Source organism: Diabrotica virgifera, chromosome 6 (assembly GCF_917563875.1).
Source record: "Diabrotica virgifera virgifera chromosome 6, PGI_DIABVI_V3a".
Classification (NCBI taxonomy): Eukaryota; Metazoa; Arthropoda; class Insecta; order Coleoptera; family Chrysomelidae; genus Diabrotica; species Diabrotica virgifera.
The window spans coordinates 78,189,117-78,210,677 of record NC_065448.1 but is presented as its reverse complement, the minus strand read 5'-3'; the positions used below and the strand labels follow the sequence as shown (position 1 = coordinate 78,210,677).

At 35.1% G+C, this 21,561-nt stretch overlaps 1 protein-coding gene across 1 annotated transcript in view; it reads left to right on the top strand.

Moving 5' to 3' along the window:
* The first annotated feature begins 5,420 nt into the window (after positions 1 to 5,420).
* Positions 5,421 to 21,561, top strand: part of LOC126886449 (uncharacterized) — a 56,035-nt gene continuing 39,894 nt past the window's right edge. Inside the window, exon 1 of the mRNA XM_050653390.1 lies at positions 5,421 to 5,510. Within this exon, the coding sequence (XP_050509347.1) occupies positions 5,508 to 5,510 (3 nt within the window). The 5' untranslated portion in view covers positions 5,421 to 5,507. The remainder of the gene's footprint in view (positions 5,511 to 21,561) is intronic.

Below are 21,561 nucleotides of genomic sequence, written 5' to 3'. Positions count from 1 at the left end.
CTGTCTCTCCTTGAACCTAAGATATATACGCCCAAAAATTTGCCATTTTGTATTTACTTAACCCTATAGCTGGCTTGCGGGTAGTCAGAAGTCAAAAATTACACCGGTTCTGAATCGGCCCTCACACCCTCTTGAAACATAAAAAAAATTCAGATCGGTGTAACTTTTCCACATACATACATACATACATATCCACAAACATTTTCCCCTTTTTAAATAAAAATTGAGTTCTAATTCTGAGCTCGGTAACTTTTGAACGGTATAACCGATTTTCAAAATTAAACATGCGTTGGAAAGGTAATGGTCTGTGCTATCAGAAGCCGTAAAGGTCGAACTTAAGTTTTTGAAATTTTTGGGGACGAGAACGAAAAACAGACCCTAAATGGGAAGGGCCGTAAAATCCACAGCCACAGTCAAATTTTCAAGCAAATCGATCCATTCTGTAAAAATTGCGAAGTGAAAAGTTTCAGTTCCTGGACTAGTTATACTTTGGAGCTCTACAACTTCTGAATGGCTGAAATGATGTTGATTACTAAACATGAGTTTAAAACGTATTGACAAGTACTATCTGATGCATCAAAGATCAAGTATGATAACTGAACGTATTACAGGAATTATTGAGCTTGAAAAACGGTTTTTCCCATAAGAAATAGATTTGATCATACTTATGAAGCCTATAACTAAAAAATTCGAATTTTCCCAGATATGAGATATACACCGTTAGACGCGTCCTGAGACCTCCTACAAAAGCTCAGTTATTGGCGCAATTCGTAGGTTGAAATTTTGAGTAATTGTCGAAAAACCAAAATTTTCAAAGTTTAATTTTTCAGTTTTTCGGCTATAGTGAGCAGTGTGTATGTCTCAGGTTGATCACTTATGCACCATTTGAAAGATTAACTCAACCCTATTAATTTGGTGTATTTGCAGTTTTCCTGTCTCTCCTTGAACCTAAGATATATACGCCCAAAAATATGCTATTTTGTATCTACCTAGTCCTCTAGCTGGCTTACGGGTAGTCAGAAGTCAAAAATTAGACCGGTTCTGAATCGGCCACACCCTCTTGAAACACAGAAAAAAAATTCAGATCGGTGTAACTTGTCCACACACATACATACATACATACATACATACACATACATACATACATACAAACATTTTCCCTTTTTTAAATAAAAATTGAGTCATACTTCTGAGCTCGATAACTTTTTAATGGTATAACCGATTTTCAAAATTAAACATGCGTTGGAAAGGTAATGGATCTGTGCTATCAGAAGCCGCAAAAGTCGGGCTTAAGTTTTTGAAATTTTTGGGAGATTTGGGGACGAGAACGAAAAACAGACTCTAAATGGGAAGGGCCGTAAATCCACACCCTTGGACCAAAATGGAGATGTAATATATGGATGGACGAGTCTTTTCCTATACTTTAAGATGGGATTTGGCCCATCAATTGGATCAATTTGGAAAATTTTCAATTCAGTCAGGTTTAGAAAATCGAAAATTTCGTGTATATATAGTGTCGCTTGTAGGGGTGTTGTGCGCCAATGGTGAGAACTGCCGTTCTCTGTGGATAAGCACAACAGCAATGATTTATTGGATCCATATTTTTTGTTGATTGTCAAAATTTTTAAGAATGGTTGATATTGCTAATTTTGTTTAAATCGAATACAGGTGAGTCAAAACGCAAGTATGTAAATTATTTTCTCAGTAATTTTAAAAGAAACACCAACATATTTTATATCACTATCGAAAATTACCATTACCGTAGGTACTTTAATTTTTGTATAATATTCCCTATGCCTAGATTTTTTAGTTTTCGAGATATTTTCATTTTTCAGAGCAAATTATTAATAAGGTGTTTAATTTTTTTTTAATTGTAAGTAAGCCATGACTGAATTGTCTTAAACTGACGGTTCACCACAATTGTTTGTGTATTGTGTTATTAAATAGTTAAGATGAATTTTATTGTTGATGAAATGGTAGATATGATCTGGAATTGAGGGAGTGCAATAAAATGCGTAAGAAACTCTAACATTCTATATTAATTTTAGAGATCGAGTGCAATTTGTTGCGATTATTTCATGAATAAAACTGTTCAAAACCAAAATTTTATTGTAATTTATTTATGTAAATACAAATTAGTACAATTAAACACACAGTTGTTATACATATTTGACGGTTGAAAGTCAAGATTTTAAAACATTATTGTCATTAATGTCACTGAATGTATTTTTTCGTAGCAACGAAGGGCTATACGTAATATACTTGACAACGTGCCATAAAATCTAAAACCCATACTGGTCTGTCCAACCCAACGTAGTGGATAAAAATTAGAACTGGCATTAACATACTGAGCAGATCTGTCACCGAATTGAATGCTTTTCAAATCACAGATAGTGAATAGCAAATACACTAAAAAATGCATGTTTCTAATAAACTTTAGTTAGTTAGAATATGGGCACGGATCACTTACACCGTGAGTTCAAACCCCACCCGGTGTCAGATATTTATAAATTTGGTTGGTTTTTCCTATGGCTATGATATTCAATTTTAAAATGTACCTAGTCTGTTGTTCTAAGATATGCAATATGCTAATGGGCAACTGCGAGACTTGCAAGACTCTTGGTGCAAGACCAAGACCAAGACCGGGAGCGCAATACCAAGACCAAGACCAAGACCAGGTGTACTGGCGCAAGACCAAGACCAAGACTATCTAAGTCTCGTCTTGGTCTTGCATTTGGGCAACACTACCAGGGAGTCTCTTCGAATACTATGCGATCATTTTGGGAGTTGCCACTCACCAAAACTAACGCCACCGGATGCGTACATAATATGGGGAATGCTGTAGGAGCCAGACAGATACATCGTCTACCATTTCGGAATTGCGGATTAGAATTAAAGATCTTTTCGTGCCACAGGCATTAGTGGATCTAGCAATTTGCCTTGGGAGGGGAAATTTGCCTTAGGGGGAACTTCCAATGAAAAACCAACCAAAAAACCATAAAAAAGATAAACTCAGACTACAAAAGACATAAATATTAACTTATAGGTATTAAGTTTCATTAATTTTATTAACTAGGGTGTTCATTGAGTTGAATTTGTCTTTTGGTGGTTTCGGTTTTATGTGAGCTAATATATTGTTATGTTTGAACAATTTTTTTTTCTTTAATTTTGAACTTTGTTAGGGAGGAAACTTCCTCATTTTCCCACCCCATGGATCCGCCACTGACCAGAGGTCATCTTTAACATCTGTTTTATCGGGAACGCGCGTCGTCGTGAATAATGTTTGCCAGGCTATATCATAATATACCTATTATTAGTCCAGAAAGCCACTGCCCATCCGCTAGGAAAAATATTCCGATTCGGATTTTTTGCACAGTCTTACTCAAAAAGGACCCCTTTTAACAAATTTGCATGTTTCCAGAACCAAAAGTGGGTCAAACATTTTTTAAACGTTTTTTTTTTCGTTTTTTCCCTAAAATTATTTTTTTTGCATGGAACATGCATGTTTTTTAGGTTTTTTGGATCATTCCAAACAGAAAAGGTCTTTAGTGACTTTTCTCTAAAGTTGATAGTTTTTGACATTAAGCGATTAAAAATTGAAAAATTGCGAAATCGGCCATTTTTAACCTTCAAAAACTATGTGAAAAATTTAAAATTTGAATGTTGCCAAAGTAGGTAGTATCTTTAAACATCGATTGATGAAATCCCGAAGAGTTTTTTGCAATACAGTATTCAAAACTCCTTTGTTTTTTAATTTCTAATCACGCGTGCGCGACACTATTTTCCACCGTTGCATGTGTATACAGTATGGTGCAAATGAAAGGAATAAATTCGTTATTTCGTAAACCGGCGATTTCAAGGGAAAAACCCGAAACAGGTCGATTTTTATTTTTAGGTTATGATATTGTGGCATATATGGTATACTAGTGACGTCATCCGTCTGGGCGTGATGACGTAATCGATGATTTTTTAAATGAGAATAGGGGTCGTGTGGTAGCTCACTTGAAAGGTTCTTCAATTTTCTATTCAGTAATGTAAACATTTACATAATTATTTATACAGGGTGTCCAAAATATTTTTATTAAATTAAATTATTTGACAAAAAAAGAAGTAGAAGGACACCCTGTATAAATAATTATATAAATGTTTATTACTGAATAGAGAATTGAAGAACCTCAAATTAGCTAGCACACGACCCCTTTTCTCATTTAAAAAAATCATCGATTACGTCATCACATCACACCCAGATGATACGTCACTAGTATACCATATATGCCACAATATCATGACTTAAAAATAAAAATCGACCTGTTTCGGGATTTTTCCTTGAAATCGCTGGTTTACGGAATAACGAATTTATTCCTTTCATTTGCACCATACTGTCGGTGGAAAATAGTGTCGCGCACGCTTGATTAGCAATTAAAAAACAAAGAAGTTTTGAATATTGTATTGCAAAAAACTCTTCGGGATTTCATCAATCGATGTTTAAAGAATATCTATCTACCTTGGCAACATTTCAATTTTCAGTTTTTCACATAGTTTTTGAGGCTTAAAAATGGCCGATTTCGCAATTTTTCAATTTTTAATCGCTTTTATCAAAAACTATCAACTTTAGAGAAAAGTCACTAAAAGACCTTTTCTGTTTGGAATGATCCAAAAAACCTAAAAAAACCTTGTTTCATGCAAAAAAAAATAATTTTAGAAAAAAAAACAAAAAAAAACGTTTAAAAAAATTTTGACCCACTTTTGGTCCTGGCAACATGAAAATTTGTTAGAAGGGGTCTTTTTCGAGTAAGATTGTGCAAAAAATCCGAATCGGAATATTTTTCCTAGCGGAGGCGCAGTGGCTTTCTGGACTAAATAGTTATATAAATAATCATAAACATTTCAATATTCATTTCAGTACCTACTGTTTATTTTACCGCATACTGTATGTATGTGTTATCATAAATATAACACATAATATGTATTATAATCAGGAGCCATTTATACCATCTAATGCGTGTGGCAACCAACATAAGATAATGATTAAAAAAACAGCATGTTAAGAAAATCGGAGGCTATAGTTGGGTTTTAATTCTAATACTTTATAGATGCTAGAATATTCCACAGGGTGACGCGAATTTTGAGAAAAAATTACAATTTGATTGGTACACTCTGTATACAATGATAATTTACCGGTCTAGCAACAATATCATTACAGCGATATTGTTAAAGAATAAGGCTGTAACGCTAGAACATGTTAAAAAATCACTTAAATGGGACAACAGGAAATTCAAGACATTAAAAATGACTCATTTTTAAGCTGCGTTACTTTCTCGGAGAAGTGTATTTATTTTTATCTATTGATAACATTTGATAAAACTGTATATGCACTTTATCATTATTTAAAATATTGATAAATTCATTTTTCTGAATTTCACAAGTAACATGGTTAGTTGTTTTTGCAAGTAATGTTGCAGGAGTGTGCTAAAAAATTAAATAAAAACAGAAGAATTTTTTACTGAATGGTAAGAAACAAACTTTTTATATTATATTTTTTAATACAAATTTAGCTGCCTCCTTCTTTGATACTATTTTTGTAATTAAGTATTTTAGATTTTGCTTTTTCTTTTCTATCGCCATGTCATGATCACTATATTTTTCTGGGAAGTTATACTTCGTTTTATTGTCTCTTAGTAATTAGAAATAAATTATTAATACTAATTAGTAATTAATATCGGTTTAGGTTATCTAAAAAAACAGTGGTAAATGAATTATATTTCAGGAAAATTTTTCACAGCATAATTCATGGCACCTATGTGGTTTATAGCCTTTCCCAATGGTTTCAGATTCTTACGTAATATACAGGGTGATTGATTAGTGTGATAAAGCTCAGTAGAACCTCTATAATAGTAATAGATAGCAATAAAAATGAATAACATAAACCGTAGCAAACTTTGAGCTTCATATTACAAAATTAGTTAGAGTGTTACAGGTTGTTCAATAACATAGTCGCATACCAAACTTTTGTTTTTTTTTTAATATAACACACTGTATTTTATTTTATATTCCAAATAGTCTTAACTTTCTCATCACAAAAATATAAAGGTTTGCTATGTTATACAGGGTATTTACAAAGTTATAACCAATTTTATATGAAAATTATAACAAGTTCAACTCCATGTATAAATAAAAATAAGCACAAGAGCAATGATTTATTGGTGCCATATTTTTTGTTGATTGTCAAATTTTTTAAGAATGGCTGATATTGCTAATTTTCTTTATATCGAATACAGGTGAGTCAAAACGCAAGTACATTATTTTCTTAGTAATTTTAAAAGAAACACCCTGTATTTTATATGACTATCGAAAAGTACCATTACCGTAGGTACTTTAATTTTTGTATAATATTCCCTATGTCTAGATTTTTTAGTTTTCGAGATATTTTCATTTTTCAGAGCAAATTATTAATAAGGTGTCTATATTGGTTCTACATCATCTGGACCATCTTAGAGTGGTTGGGGGTAGTTACCCCCTACGATAGGGGTTGATGAAGTAAACACTGCTCACAGTATATTCATTTATTCAACTCGGAGTACGACTGTAAAGAGTTGGTGTACGTTCACCCTCTGGTGTATCTCAATTATCAATGATGATTGATCACGCAATGAAATTAGAATGCCTGCCGATGTTTACCGTGTATATAAATAAAAGAGAAAGTGTTGATATTATTTATGCTGAGTCGGCTTTGGCCATGAATTAGGAATATGTAATATAAGATTGCTGACACAACAAGATTGACAACTGGTACACTTGTGTGGAGTAATCTGGGTCACGCAATGTGTATAATAAACAAACGTGTGTTTGTTTACCTTACCAAGGACATTTAAATTTTAAAAGAGTGTGTCTTGGTCTTAATTGGATGCTTAATAATGGATGCTGTGAATCCCAATTCATGTCTAAATTTTTTCAAATTGTAAATAAGCCATGACTGGGTTGTCTAAAACTGACGGTTCACCATAATTATTTATGTATTGTGTTATTTAATAGTTAAGATGAATTTTATTGTTGATGAAATGGTAGATAGGATCTGGAATTGAGGGAGTGCAATAAAATGCGTAAGAATGCGTAAAAATTATCAGTAATAATTTATCATGAACGGTTCCCTGAAAGACGACAACCTACAACAGGAAGCTTTGAAAAATTATGGACTGGTTTTTAACCGCACTACTTCAGTTATGTATAAAAAACACGGACGAACAAAAAGTACTGTAACAGAGAAAAACGAAATAACGGTGTTACTGACAGTTACTGAAAATCAACATACAAATGTACAAAATATTTCCAAAGCAAACGAACTAATTTACTACCATGTGCAAAGAATTCTTGCAAAAAACAGAATGCACCCTAATCGCATTCAATTGTACCAGGAATTAATTCAGGAAGGTTCTGAAAAGAGAATATTATTTTGTGAATGGGCCTTAGATAAAATCAATTGACAGAGATTTCTTCGATAAAATGTACTACAGTAGAACCCCGCAAATCCGAACTCCGCTAACCCGAACGTTCGGCAAATCCGAACCAACAGAAAGTGAAAAAAAGAATTAAAAATTCAAGACAAAAATTTAAAAACATGATTATTATACAGAGTAAAACCAGAAAATTTAACTATACCTATTAATCTAGGATTAATAGGTCTTTGACTCGCTCATTTTTATATGACTATCGAAAAGTTCATCGACCGGTAACGCAGCAGAGTTCTGCTCCATGTAACGTAGAGCCAAAACCAGACTTCTTCCTAGCTTTCTTCATCTTCATTAGGGTTGCATTGAGGTTAAACCAAGTCTACAATGTCTTCATCCGTAAATTATTGGTGCCCATTGTCGTCAGCTTCAATCCATTCTGTAATTGCACATTCTTCTTCGTTTTCTCATCCTGTTGTACGACTTCTAGGTCATCTTGTAATGGAGCGTGGAAAATGGAGCTTCTTCAAATTGCAAATCTAGCCAGCGAGTTCGACTAAACACAAACAATGATGACACTGGCTCTGCATCAGTGACATCAATATGATATTGGTGGAAGAGGGAGAGAGTGAGACAGGTGCAGCGACTCAAAATCAATTATTCAAAGAGACGAAAGCTTTGAACTATTAGCTAGGCTAACTTTCGGATAATCCGAACTCAGACTGTCCCTCCCCCCATTATTTCCGGATTTCCAGGGTTCTACTGTATTTGGAGATGATAATTTTTAGCTATTTGTTTTTAATAATGTGATTATACCATTGATTGAAATTGTACAAGAAATAAACAAAAAAAGTATGGCAACACTATGAAGGTTTAGTCCAATGTTGTTCGAATTTGCAGTGTTGCCGGTGCAAATTCTTCTCGTATACGTATAACATTTCGAAGAACGTTCAAAAATACAGATTCAGATTCGTACACGAAATTTTTTATTCGAGTTAACTCGTATATGCGAACAAATTCGATTGAATTCGAAAATACAACCCCTGGTCGCCTTATCATTTTCAACCCTGCAGTCAGCTACCCAGATATCGAGATATCTAAAATGTGGTACCCCGTCAAAATAGCCCCGTCAAAAAAGCTCCGACAAAATAGCCCCGACATAATATCCCGCACACAAAATAGCTCCGACAAAATAGCCGCGGAAGAATAGCCCGCCGACAAAATAGCCCCGACAAAATAGCCCCGACAAAAAGCTCCCTTCAGAATTCATCATGAAATAATTCCTTAAAAATACATTTTTTCGGAAATGGTAATTATCCTCTGTTCATATGTTTATCTTAACCACATTAAATAAAAATGGTCTTTTCAGAGAACTCGTGTCCTGTCTTCCCTGCCTCTTGGAAGTTTGAACATTTAAGTTAAGCGAAAATCAATGTTTATTTATGATATAAACATTTTTTTCTGTTTTCGGGCAACAGTAAAATGCATTTTAAATTAAATAAATTAAATACATTCTTCCTTTTTGTCAAATAATTTAAATTAAAAAAAAGTTTTTGGACACCTTGTATAAATAATTATGTAATTGTTTATAAGAGGCTGTTTTGCCCGGGGCTATTTTAGCCGGGGCTCTTTTGACCGGGACTATTTTGTGTGCGATCTATTTTGTCGGGGCTATTTTGTTGGCGGGCTATTTTGTCGAGGCTATTTTGTGTTCGGGCTATTTTGACGGGGCTTTTTTGACGGGGCTGTTTTGACCGGGCTATTTTGACGGGTCACGCTAAAATGTTCCACTCAACACTTAAACTCAATGCTTTTTTGTAAGAGTATTCGCATGCAAAAAAGAGCTTCTCGAGTACCCATGCCGTTTCGGAAACCAAACTGTTCGTCACCAGTTATCCCCTCACAAAGATTGTATATGCTAGAATGCAACACTGTCATTTAATAGATTTTTAAAAAATAATAAACACGTGGTTTTCAGTTTTTCCATCCGATGTAAATTTCGCGAAATATTTGACTGTCCCGCTTCTATTAACAAGCCCTGTATATAAATATTATATTCATTTAATTTGCTTTTAATAGAGCAAAAGCTAATATTTTTACTGAATATAAAATACGGAAAATTAAAAATTATTCACTTTTCAAGCGGTTGAAATTAAATTTAAAAGCCCCACTGTTTACATATACACACACCCTAACTTATATGGACTTATCTGATATTTCTTATTATTTCGTGCGAATTAAAAAAACAACGAACACACAAAGTCAAACATAATTGATTTTAAAACAATTTAATAACAAATACATAACAATTAAATAAAACAATAAAGTGTTTAACAAACAAATTGTTTTAAAGTCAATAGAATAAAAAATTTCAATGTAAAACTAATAATGTTTAAATTGTTATTTTTTTTTTATTTTTTTTTGGTAGTCAGTGTTATCACCTCTAGTCCTATGCAAGCTTTAGTTTGCGTGGGCACACTCCTAATCAAATTTCTACATTTTGTTGTGGTAGGTTGCTCCATTCTTCAAGAGCAGCTTATACTAGCCATGCGGTGTTTTGTGGATTATCCCGGCGAGCTCTAATTTTTCTTTTAAGCATATCCCACAAATACTCTATAGGGTTAAGCTCGGGTGAGCAAGCAGTCCACTCCAAACAGGGGATACCTTGTGCTTCAATGATGTCTCTAGTCACTCTAATGGTATGTGGAGGTCCATTATCATGCATGAAAATTAAATTTTCTCCTTTTGCATCTCTCCAAAGCCTAACTACAGGTTATCAAAACACCTGTGAGCGGTTAAAGTTGATTGGATGAAAATTTCAGGAGTTTTTTTACGGATCACAATTCCTCTCCAGAATATTATATTTCCCCTTGTATATTTGTGAACAGATCTGACAGTTTTCGTTCTTGCTTGTCTTTTTCGACCTCTAAGTGCACGATTTCATGGGTCATCTGATTTTACACCAATCCTGACTTTTTATGAAAATACCACATTTTGTCAATTCCCAATGTTCCAATTTTGGTGGTGAAGACATCAATTTAGGCGATCAATCTTGTACTGCCTGGATCACTCGGGAACTCATAACTTTCTCCTGCTGTATACTTCTTGGCACAACCTCTTCTTCTTATCGTTTCAACTGAAAAAGTTACACCTGTAGCTTCCAAAAGCTACCCTCATGGAGCTGCAGGTGAGAAACGGTTGGGTGTTTTCCAGCTGATGAGACAATTAAACGATCGTGGCGAGCCGTTATTACTTTTTGGCGACTTTCCCTTGCTTTATTTTTAAGCTTTCCTAGTTCCTGTTACCTAGCATAGGTTTTGGACAGAACGCCCTTTGTTACGCATAGCTCTACAGCTATGTCCCTCTGAGAACATTACTTTCTCCACAAGACCAATATCTTTCCCCGTTGTAAGTTCTATAACCCCACATGAGGCATATTTTCGTATTTGGACGCAGAAGTTATTTTATTTATTTTCGTTCAATTTGCAACTCAGCAAATAACCTATACCATACCGAGCTGTACTATCTGATTGTATTATCGATTTGTTTATTTTCAATAAAAACCTTTATTCTTAGAAACAATAACAAGTTTTTTCAAAAGAAATAAATATTGCTTTGAAATACATGGTGATTCCATATAAGTTTGGGTGTATGTACATATCGCATCTCCGCTCAAATAGTGTCACAACTCAAAAAAAAATAAACGGTTTTATTGCACCAACAGTTTAATAAAACTAGAAAATCTTATCTCAAAAAGTGTTACGTTTATAGTTTAAGTATTTGTCAGATGACAGTAGAGTCATTATATGTATATGGTTAACCAAAATCAACTGTGCACCGAACATAAACAGTGTCACATATCGACTTGGGTAAGGCATTCGTCCGTCTTCTTCTTGTAGTTCCTTCTCCTTTCGGAGGTTGGCTATTATTACAGCTATCCGTACCTTATTGGCAGCGGCTCTGAAAAGATCTACTGAGCTGCAACTATACCACTCTCTTAAGTTTCTCAGCCAGGAAATTCTTCTTCTACCTAGGGATCTTTTCCCCTTAACTTTTGGCCATTTGTCCATCTAACGCTAAATACACACACATCGATTTTTAACGGGCGATTTTTATCGCCCGATATTTGCCTGGTATAGCAGGTGCTTGCAGGCACATCGATATTTACCGTTAAAACAAGCAGTTGCTTGGTTGTGGTGATACGAGGTTAATGAATAAATGAATCCTAAACGAGTTGTTGCTGTGTGTTTATTGTATCGCCGTATGAAAACCCAACATTAGGTGCGTAGGATTAAACGCAAATGGTGGATTCATCCTATCAATCAAAACGAAAAAAAAAAAAAATGGGAATATTCTACACATTTTTTTAAGAACTAAGGCCTCTACATGCATGCGTAGTTAGATTCCTGTCCTTAAATATATCCATTTTATCCCACAAAACAAAACAGGTCTTGCCCACACTAACGAAAGAAGGACATCATTGTCAAGAAGATCAGTGAAATCACTCATTTTAATAATCTAAATTATATTCAAGCATTATCAAAGGTACAATTTCAGCGATCTGTTGAATTTGTCGATAAAAATCGATGTGTGTGTAATGCTGTATTTACTATGTACGCCACTAGTGCCGGCGAATACCGTGGCATTGGCCGGCCGCTGAACGATATTTATCGTAACTGATTAAGCGGTTGGCGTGTGTGAAATGGTCCATCCTCGCATGTGGCTCACTATCGGAATTTGGACGGGCGATAAAAATCGCCCGGTAAAAATCAATGTGTGTGTGTGTGTGTAATTAGCCTATAAAGCGTCGTTTGTGGAGTTAAGATAGTATATGTGATTATTTTATTCTAAACAATCTGCGTCTGTGCTCAAGAAAAAGTGACACAGTTATCACTTATTTATCTTTCTTTTTGCAGTATTTTTTGTTTAACACTGTTATTTGTATTTAAAGTTACGTCATTAAAAAGTATAAGTCTGTTAATCAGATAATAATAATGATATTATATTCTGTACTGCAAGAGCCACTTTTGATAAATAAGTATTATTTCGTAAATTTTTCGTTACTTTATCTGTATAGGTAGTGTAGCAATTCAAAAAAAAATTAATATTTTTAGCAGAATACACTATTTTGTAGAGCTTCAAAAACCTTTGTAACTGACTAAAATAGTTGTAAAAATAAAACTAACTGTTTAATTGTAGTTTTATTGACGTTTGTAAATTATAATGATTATTTCAAGCAAGCAAGCATATTGATTTAACCCAGCCTGAGAGACTTGCTCGCCCCTAGAGAATGACATTCGGGTGATACAATTCATTGAGGCGAGGAGGATTAACTCCCGTAAGTAGGAACCACTCCATTCCGCTTCAATGCTCCAGACCATCCACTTACCCCCCGATAGCACCCTGATGCGCTATAAGGGCTCTCAATCAGCAAAGTGCTTATCATATGGGAGTCTTGGGTACACGGACTCCCATATGAAATCCTAGCCCGATCAATGCAGACCAGCGTGAGGCGCTCTATTCCCGCTATCACTAGTGACTTATCTCGATCTGTTTTGCTTGCGCGGGCGCCGAGTCCCCGCTCTGGACTACGTCCAGTTCGGTGACTCGGCGCTCGAGGATGTGGGCCCCTCATGCCCGTTTTTTGGGTTTTGTTACTAATTTTTTTTTTGTGGCTTTCGCCTATTGTTAATATTTTATTGATTTGTTTAGTGGCTGAAGCCGTTTTTAAGTTTTCTGTATATTTTTTTGAGGGATGTCTGAAACGTATAAAAATCAACATTAATACATATAATGAGATGCCAAAGGTGAGCAAGTTGTCTTCTTTTGATAGAGCTACGATTATCTAGCCTTTATTATATATTTACTAATATTTACTGTTTGGGTCTCCTGTGTTTCCATCTATGGTACACATCATACCTTTATATCTCTTGCAAGATCCGGTTTGGGTGGTCTTCTAGCTCAGCAAATCTTGTTCTGGCTTTTTCCTCCATAATATCCAGTACTCTTATTTGTTTTAGGTCTCTAAATAAGAACCGTTCGGCGACGTATCTGGGCACGTTTGCAGCTTCTCTGAGGCAGTTGTTGTGTGCCGCTTGTATCTTCTTTTTGTTTCTTTGACTTGTGTGACCCCATGCAAGAGCTGCGTATGTAATTATTGGCAGTATAATGCTATTTATCAGTCTTAATTTTGTTTTCATAGCTAACTTGCTTCTTTTTCCTGTGAGTCCTCTTATTGCCGCTCTGGCCGCTGCTGTTTTCTGGACTGTTGCATTGACATGTGATGTGAATGTTAGACCTTGGTCCATTGTGACTCCTAAATATTTAGCTTCGTTTTGCCATTCGATGGGTCTGTCCTGCAATGTTAGCTGTTCATAGTGATTATAATAATGATTATTAATAAATAATAATGATTATTTCATTCATAGGAGATTCTGACCAATAGAAAGCTACAGAAATAAAAATTAAAGTAATAATTTTTGATAATATCCCGTCGTCAAGTATATTACGTCAGATGCCCTTCGTTGCTACGAAAAAATACATTCAGTGTTAACTTAAAAGTTATAAAAGTGATGACTTTTAACCGTCAAATATTTATAACAATTGTGTGTTTAATTGTACTAATTTGTAATTACATAAATAAATTACAATAAAATTTTGGTTTCGAATAGTTTTATTCATGAAATAATCGCAGCAAATTGCACTCGATCTCTAAAATTATTATCGAATTGTTGCCCTCGTCACACTTTGACATAATTTAACTCCCCTTCGAGTCGTGAAATTAGAACTGTCAAAGTGTCACTCGGGAAAAATTCGATAATTTTAGAGTTCTTGTGCATGTGCAATTACTAATGATTATTTCATTCATAGGAGATTCTGACCAATAGAAAGCTAGAGAAATAAAAATTAAACTGATTATTTTTTAATGATTTTAACTTCCAATCGTATAGTAAGATATTTGATCACGTGTTTAATTCTGTCCAATCAGATTAAAATTATACTGAGAATTATCTACTGTAGAAAATTCCCGATAGAATTTTTTTGTTTACCAATTTCCTAGTTTTGACAACTGTCACATTTAAGAAAATATCCATAATATAAGTATTAAAAAATAATCTTACGAATATCACACGGCGGTAAGAATAAATAAGAAAATATTGCTTCATTTTCTACTCAAATTTGTTGTCATTGGGCAATAATTGCCAGACAACAAATTTTCGAAAAACTGTGGCATTATTTTCAATTTATTCTCACTCTCTTGTGATATTATATCCGATAATTTTTGATAATTTCCCGTCGTCAAGTATATTACGTCAGATGCCCTTCGTTGCTATGAAAAAATACATTCAGTGACATTAATGACAATTAATGTTTTTAAAATTATAAAAGTGATGACTTTCAACCGTCAAATATTTATAACAACTGTGTCTTTAATTGTATTATTTTGTACTTACATAAATAAATTACAATAAAATTTTGGTTTTGAACAGTTTTATTCATGAAATAATCGCAACAAATTGCATTCGATCTCTAAAATTAATATAGAATTTTAGAGCTCTTGTGCAATTACTACTGATTATTTCATTCATAGGAGATTCTGACCAAAAGAAAGCTACAGAAATCTGAATTAAATCGATAATTTTTGATAATCTCCCGTCGTTAAGTATATTACGTCAGATGCCCTTCGTTGTTACGAAAAAATACATTCAGTGACATTAATGACAATTAATGTTTTAAAAATTATAAAAGTGATGACTTTCAATCGTCAAATATTTATAAAAACTGTGTGTTTAATGGTATTTACATAAATAAATTACAATAAAATTTTGGTTTTGAACAGTTTTATTCATGAAATAATCGCAACAAATTGCACTCGACCTCTGAAATTATTATATAATTTTTGCTCTCGTGACACTTTGACATAATTTCACTCGCCTTCGGCTCGTGAAATTAAAACTGTCAAAGTGTCACTCGGGAAAAATTCAATAATTTCAGAGCTCTTGTGCAATTACTACTGATAATTGTCAAAAATAATAGCGTAAGAAATATAATTATTTTTGATTCTCTTTTTAGATGAATTCATACTACTATAGTCCTTTTCATGACCATTTTTCAGTGCGTAACAGTTTTTCGATTTCTCTCTAACGCATTAAATTGTATGTGAGAGAAAAAAGGCACGTCGGTGATTACAGATATTTATAACATTTATTCTAGTTATTTTAGTTGATATGGTGCTGATAGAAATGGCATTCAGGCATCAAATAACCAAACAAAATCTTTTCAGGCCATAATAATGAAAAGACCTTCTCCAATGATATTTAAACTTATACTGAAATGATGGCATCTCCTGAGGTAAAATGTGCCGGAAGTAAAATGAGCCTCCGTTCGGATTTCCGGGTGAGGACTATCTCAGGGGGAACACCATTGCAGGTTAGAAAAATCAGGATAGGGCCGTGGAATCTTGGTAGTCTTACAGGTAAGAGTCTGGAGTTAATGGATGCGCTCAAACGAAGGAGATTTCAAATTGCTTGCATTCAAGAATCTAGGTGGGAAGGACAAAGGGCAAAAGAACTAGGTGAAGGATATAAATTGTGGTATACAGGGAGTAGTAACACTAGAAATGGAGTTGGTATCATTGCTGATAGTGAAATGAAAGATAACGTAGTGGAAGTTGTATATATATATATATATATATATATATATATATATATATATATATTCTAAAAAAGAATTAAAATAAATTCGAAAGCTTGACAGTAAGTCAAAGAGTTTTCTTTGTCTTGTGGGCCAAAATAGACTGCATCCTCAAGAATCACTGCTTGATATATATATATATATATATATATATATATATATATATATATATATATATATATATATATATATAATAAAAATTTTTTATAAAAATTTTTATTTTATATATATATATATATATATATATATATATATATATATATATTTTTATTACATTCCAACAGTCATTACATATTAATAATCATATATATATATATATATATATATATATATATATATATATATATATATATATATATATATATATATATATATATATATATATATATTCGTATGAACTTTACACATTGCTAAAACATACAATAAATTGTAAGAATATAAATGGAAACATTAAAGGCGGATATTGCTACCGTGGAGCCATTCCATTGCCTCAGGAGTTAGTTCGTGGATTTCGATTAAGCTTCCTTCGAATCGTGTGGCTGGACATTCTTGTGTAATGTGGTGGACTGTTTGTTCGGCAGTATTGCATTTGTCACATAGCGGGCTGTCTGCGATGCCCCATTGGTTAAGTGATTTATTGCACACTCCATGACCTGCCCTGTTTCGGTTCAGATTACACCATTCTCGGCGCGGAAGAGAGAAACCGTTGAGTTTGACTGTGGGATTTCCTATTAGGTGTGCATTGTTCACTTCTTTGTCCCATTCGCTTATCCAATGCTCATCGATCGTGAAATTGTTTGGAAGATTTTTTGCTGTTCTTGTTGGCGGGTTTCGAGATCTCAGCCGCAATTGGCCCTGGTTTAACTGATCTATTTCGGTATTTATTGGCAATGAGGGATTCTTTTCACATTTCTGGTATTGTGATTTAAGGGCAGCTAACCGTCGTGTTTTGGTTGGTGCAATATTGCTTAGAACTGGAAGCCACTGAGTTGGTGTGCTTTTTATGGTCCCCGTAATATATCTCATTGTCTGATTTAGTTGTGTGTCTAGGACGTTAGTATGGTGACTGTTTAGCCAGACTGGAGCACAATATTCGGCTGTTGAATAGACTAATGCAAGAGCGCTTGTCCTGATTGTGCCTGCATTGGCTCCCCAAGAGGTGTTTGCAAGCTTGTGAATGATATTATTGCGGGTTTTTACTTTAGCTGCAGTTTTATGTAAGTGTTCCTTAAAAGTTAGAGTACGATCCAGTATTACACCGAGATATTTTGGATTTGGGTTATGTTTTAGGGTAACCCCTTCGCTTTCTATGTTTAGTCTGTAGTTCACTTCCTGGTTATTTAGATGGAAGGCAGTAACTTCTGTCTTTGTGGGATTTGGCTGAAGGCCCCATTTTTTAAAATATGTGTTAATAGTATTTAGGTCGCTTTCTAGGATAGCTTGGGCGTTCTCGATGTTTCTTTCTTGTATGCCTAAAGCCATGTCATCTGCATAAATAAACTTGCGTGAGATTGCAGTGGGAGCGTCTGAGGTGTAAATGTTAAATAGGAGCGGCGATAGAACCGATCCTTGGGGTAACCCATTCTGTAAACTTCTGTATTTACTAGTTTTCCATTTAACGCTAACTTGGAATAATCTGTCACACTGCATTTGATTTATTAGCTTATTAAATGATTGGCATGGTACCATCTGGTACAATTTAAGTAGTAGTCCTTCTTTCCACACCGTGTCGTAAGCACAAGTCAGATCAATGAATGCTACTGCCGTTTTGATTTTCTTTTGGAAGCCATTTTCAATAAATGTGGTTAGAGAAAGAACTTAATCACTGCAGTTTCTTCCTGGCATAAATCCAGCTTGTTCTACGGGAATATTTTCGCTTCCAGAGTGTAAAAGCCTCGCGTAGATTATCCTCTCAAAGATCTTATAGCAGACACTTAAAAGGGCGATTGGTCTGTAACCCTCGGGCAATGAAGCATCTTTGCCTGGTTTGCAGATTGCGATGACTTTGCTTTGCTTGAATAGTTTGGGGAGCTTTTGCGTCGTCATTATCTGGTTGAAGAAGTCGAGGAGCCACTTTCGAGTCTTTGGACCAATGTGTTTTATGAACTCGGGATATATTTTGTCAACTCCTGCAGCTTTGCGGCACTTAATTAAGTGTAGTGCGTTGAAAAGTTCCTCGGTCTCTATTTGCCTCATGATGGGTAGGCTTTGTTGAGATGCAGTTTTGTTCTTTTTGAGCTGATATCGTACTTCTCTTTTATGAGCCTTTTCTATGACTGGTTTGGAGATTTGCGCAATACGTTTCGCTATATCTTCTGGATTTGGTAATGAAGAGTTAGTTGTTGGGATATTAGGGCCTGTGTCCAGTTTTCTGAGCAGGTTCCAGTCAGTGCGACTACTATGCGTGAAGTAAAGGTTTTCGAGAGTTTCCCTCCACCTGGTAGTTCTTGCAGAATTTAAAGACTTTAGAAGTTGTTCACCTAGGTCTGGGTCTCTGGTTTGCTCATATTGATCATACAGGTCTTTGCATTCTTCGGTCCAGCATGAGATGTAGGATTTGGTTAGGCCACGTGGAACATGTTTTTTAGCACAGCTAATTATAAGTTTGGCGAATCTTTCGTAGTTTTCTACCTTAGGCTCAATATATCTGATATCTTTCTCCAATTGTGCTTTGTACTTATCCCAGTTTGCCTTACGAAAGTTCCATCTAGGCAGAGAAATTGAGTTTATAATGGGAATAGTGATGCCCATAGTTGTTATCACCGGCCTATGCTGCGATTTTGGGAAATTATCAAGAACTTCTCTAGTTGCATGATTATGGCAGTCATCTTTGGTGGATATAAATGTAAGATCTGGGTTGTAGCCTTTCTGCCATCTAGCGGAAAAAAAGGTAGGCTTCTGTTTTGCATCGTGCAGAAGTCTAAGATGCTTGAGCTCCGCCCATTCAACCACTTGCTCGCCTTGGAGGTTGCACTGGTTATAGCCCCATATAGTGTGATGACTATTGAAGTCTCCTGTATATATTGATGGATGCGGGAATGACGGAAGCACTTCTGGTGGCCATGTTGCGTTTGGTGGTTTATATATATATTAACTATTGTGATCTTGTCTATTACGGTTGCCAGTATGAAGAGTTCTTGAGATGAGTGAGAATGTACGGTGCTAACATTTTTTATATCTGCTCTACAATAGGTAGCAATTCCATATTGTGGGTGATTAAGTGAGGCTACCAATCTATATCCTGGAATTTGACCTCGGTTGTTCAGTTGTAAGTCATCAGCAGTGTGTGTTTCCTGAACTGTGGCTATGTCAATACTATGCTTTGCAAGGAGCTTGCTGATGTATTCGCTCTTGCTTCTGCTAATACCTTCAATGTTTATTTGGCATACTCGGATTGTTGGTCCAACTGTCAGATGATTCTGAGAAGAACCGTTTTTTGTTTGTTGCATGGTTGTACTGCAATGTGTTCGCCAGGAGATCTGAAAGATGGTCTGGTGGTTCGATGTTGCTGCTCATTTAGCGTTACCCAGGGTGCACCACAAGGAGGCGAGACAGCTTTGCACCCCAATAGTGTGCACCCCCAAGTGGAAATTGTAAGAACGAATGATAGAATGATGTCAGTGAAATTTGTAATTGATAAAGAGGTATTGAATGTTGTTTGTGTGTGTATGCTCCTCAAACAGGTCTGGGTGAGAATGAAAGAAGAGCTTTCTATGACCAATTAGGAGACGTCCTGAGTGATATTCCGTCAGAGGAGAGAGTTATAATAGGAGGTGATTTCAATGCACATGTGGGCCAAGCCAAGGCAGGATACGAAGCAATACATGGGGAATTAGGCTTTGGAACTACAAATGAAGCTAGAGATGATATGCTTGAATTAGCAACAGCACTAGATATGGCGATTATTAACACATTCTTTAAAAAGAGAGAATCTCAACTTATTACGTATAAAAGTGGACAACATCAATCCCAAATAGACTATTTCATGATAAGGAAAGAAGACATACGTGAATGCAAGGACTGCAAGGTAATAGTTAGTGAGACAGTAAGCCAACAACATAAGCTGCTTGTTCTGGACATCGAAGTAAAAAGTGAAACTAAACCAAAATATCGAAGAGGACCACAAAAAATCAAGTGGTGGATGCTAAAAGATGAGAAAGAAGGTCTATTTAGGGAAATAATAGTAGAGAAAATATGTTGGAATATGATAGGAAGCCCAACTACAATTTGGAGAAAAATGGTTAGTAGTATTAGAGAGACTGCTATTGAAATACTGGGGAAAACGTCAGGAAAAAAGTTTGAGGATAAAGAGACTTGGTGGTGGTCAAGCGAAGTTCAAGGAAAAATAAAAGAGAAGGGAAAATTATATAAAAAGTGGCAAGAAACCAGATCCAACACAGATCTTCAAAACTATATGGTCGCGAAAAAGGAAGCGAAAGTAACAGTAGCAAAAGCTAAAGCAGAAGCGTATTCAAACCTATACGATCAACTTGATACCAGGGAAGGCGAAACGAAGATATATATAAAATAGCCAAACAGAGAGCAAAGAAAGCAAAAGATTTTAATCAGATTAGATGTATCCGAGATGAAAATAATAAAATACTAGTTCACGAAAAGGATGTCAAAAAGAGATGGAGAAAGTACTTTGACAGCTTATTAAATGAAGAATTTGACAGACAGTCTGTGGAGCTAACGGAGACAGTAGCAGCAATGGTCACCAAAATAACAAACGAGGAAGTGGCTCAAGCGCTTCAAAAAATAAAAAAAGGAAAAGCGGTAGGACCAGATGATATTCCTGGGGAAGTATGGAAAGCATTGGGAGACACAGGAATAAGGTGGCTAGCAGGTTTATTTAATAGAATTATGGAAGTTGGACAAATGCCAGACGAATGGAGAAGCAGTATACTAGTACCTGTCTACAAAAACAAGGGAGAGATATACAGCAGTGTACAAACTACAGGGCTATAAAACTGCTTAGCCACACCATGAAAATATGGGAGAGAGTAATTGATAAACGGATACGTGAAGAGACCGACATATCCGAGAATCAATTTGGCTTTATGCAGGGCAGATCAACAACAGACGCAATTTTCATTATAAGGCAGTTGATGGAAAAATACAGGAATAAAGAAACAAACGCTCATATGGTATTCATTGATCTTGAGAAAGCATATGATAGAGTTCCTCGAGAGATTCTGTGGCGGGCACTCAATAAGAAAGGAGTCCCTGGTGTATATTTAAAGATTGTGAGGGATATGTATGAGGGAGTAACGACTAGTGTTAGGACAGGTGTGGGAGAGACTAATAAATTTCATGTGAAAATAGGATTGCACCAAGGCTCGGTGCTTAGTCCGTATTTATTCTCATTGGTTTTGGACCAGATAACAGCGAAACTACAGGGTAACATTCCATGGTGCTTAAT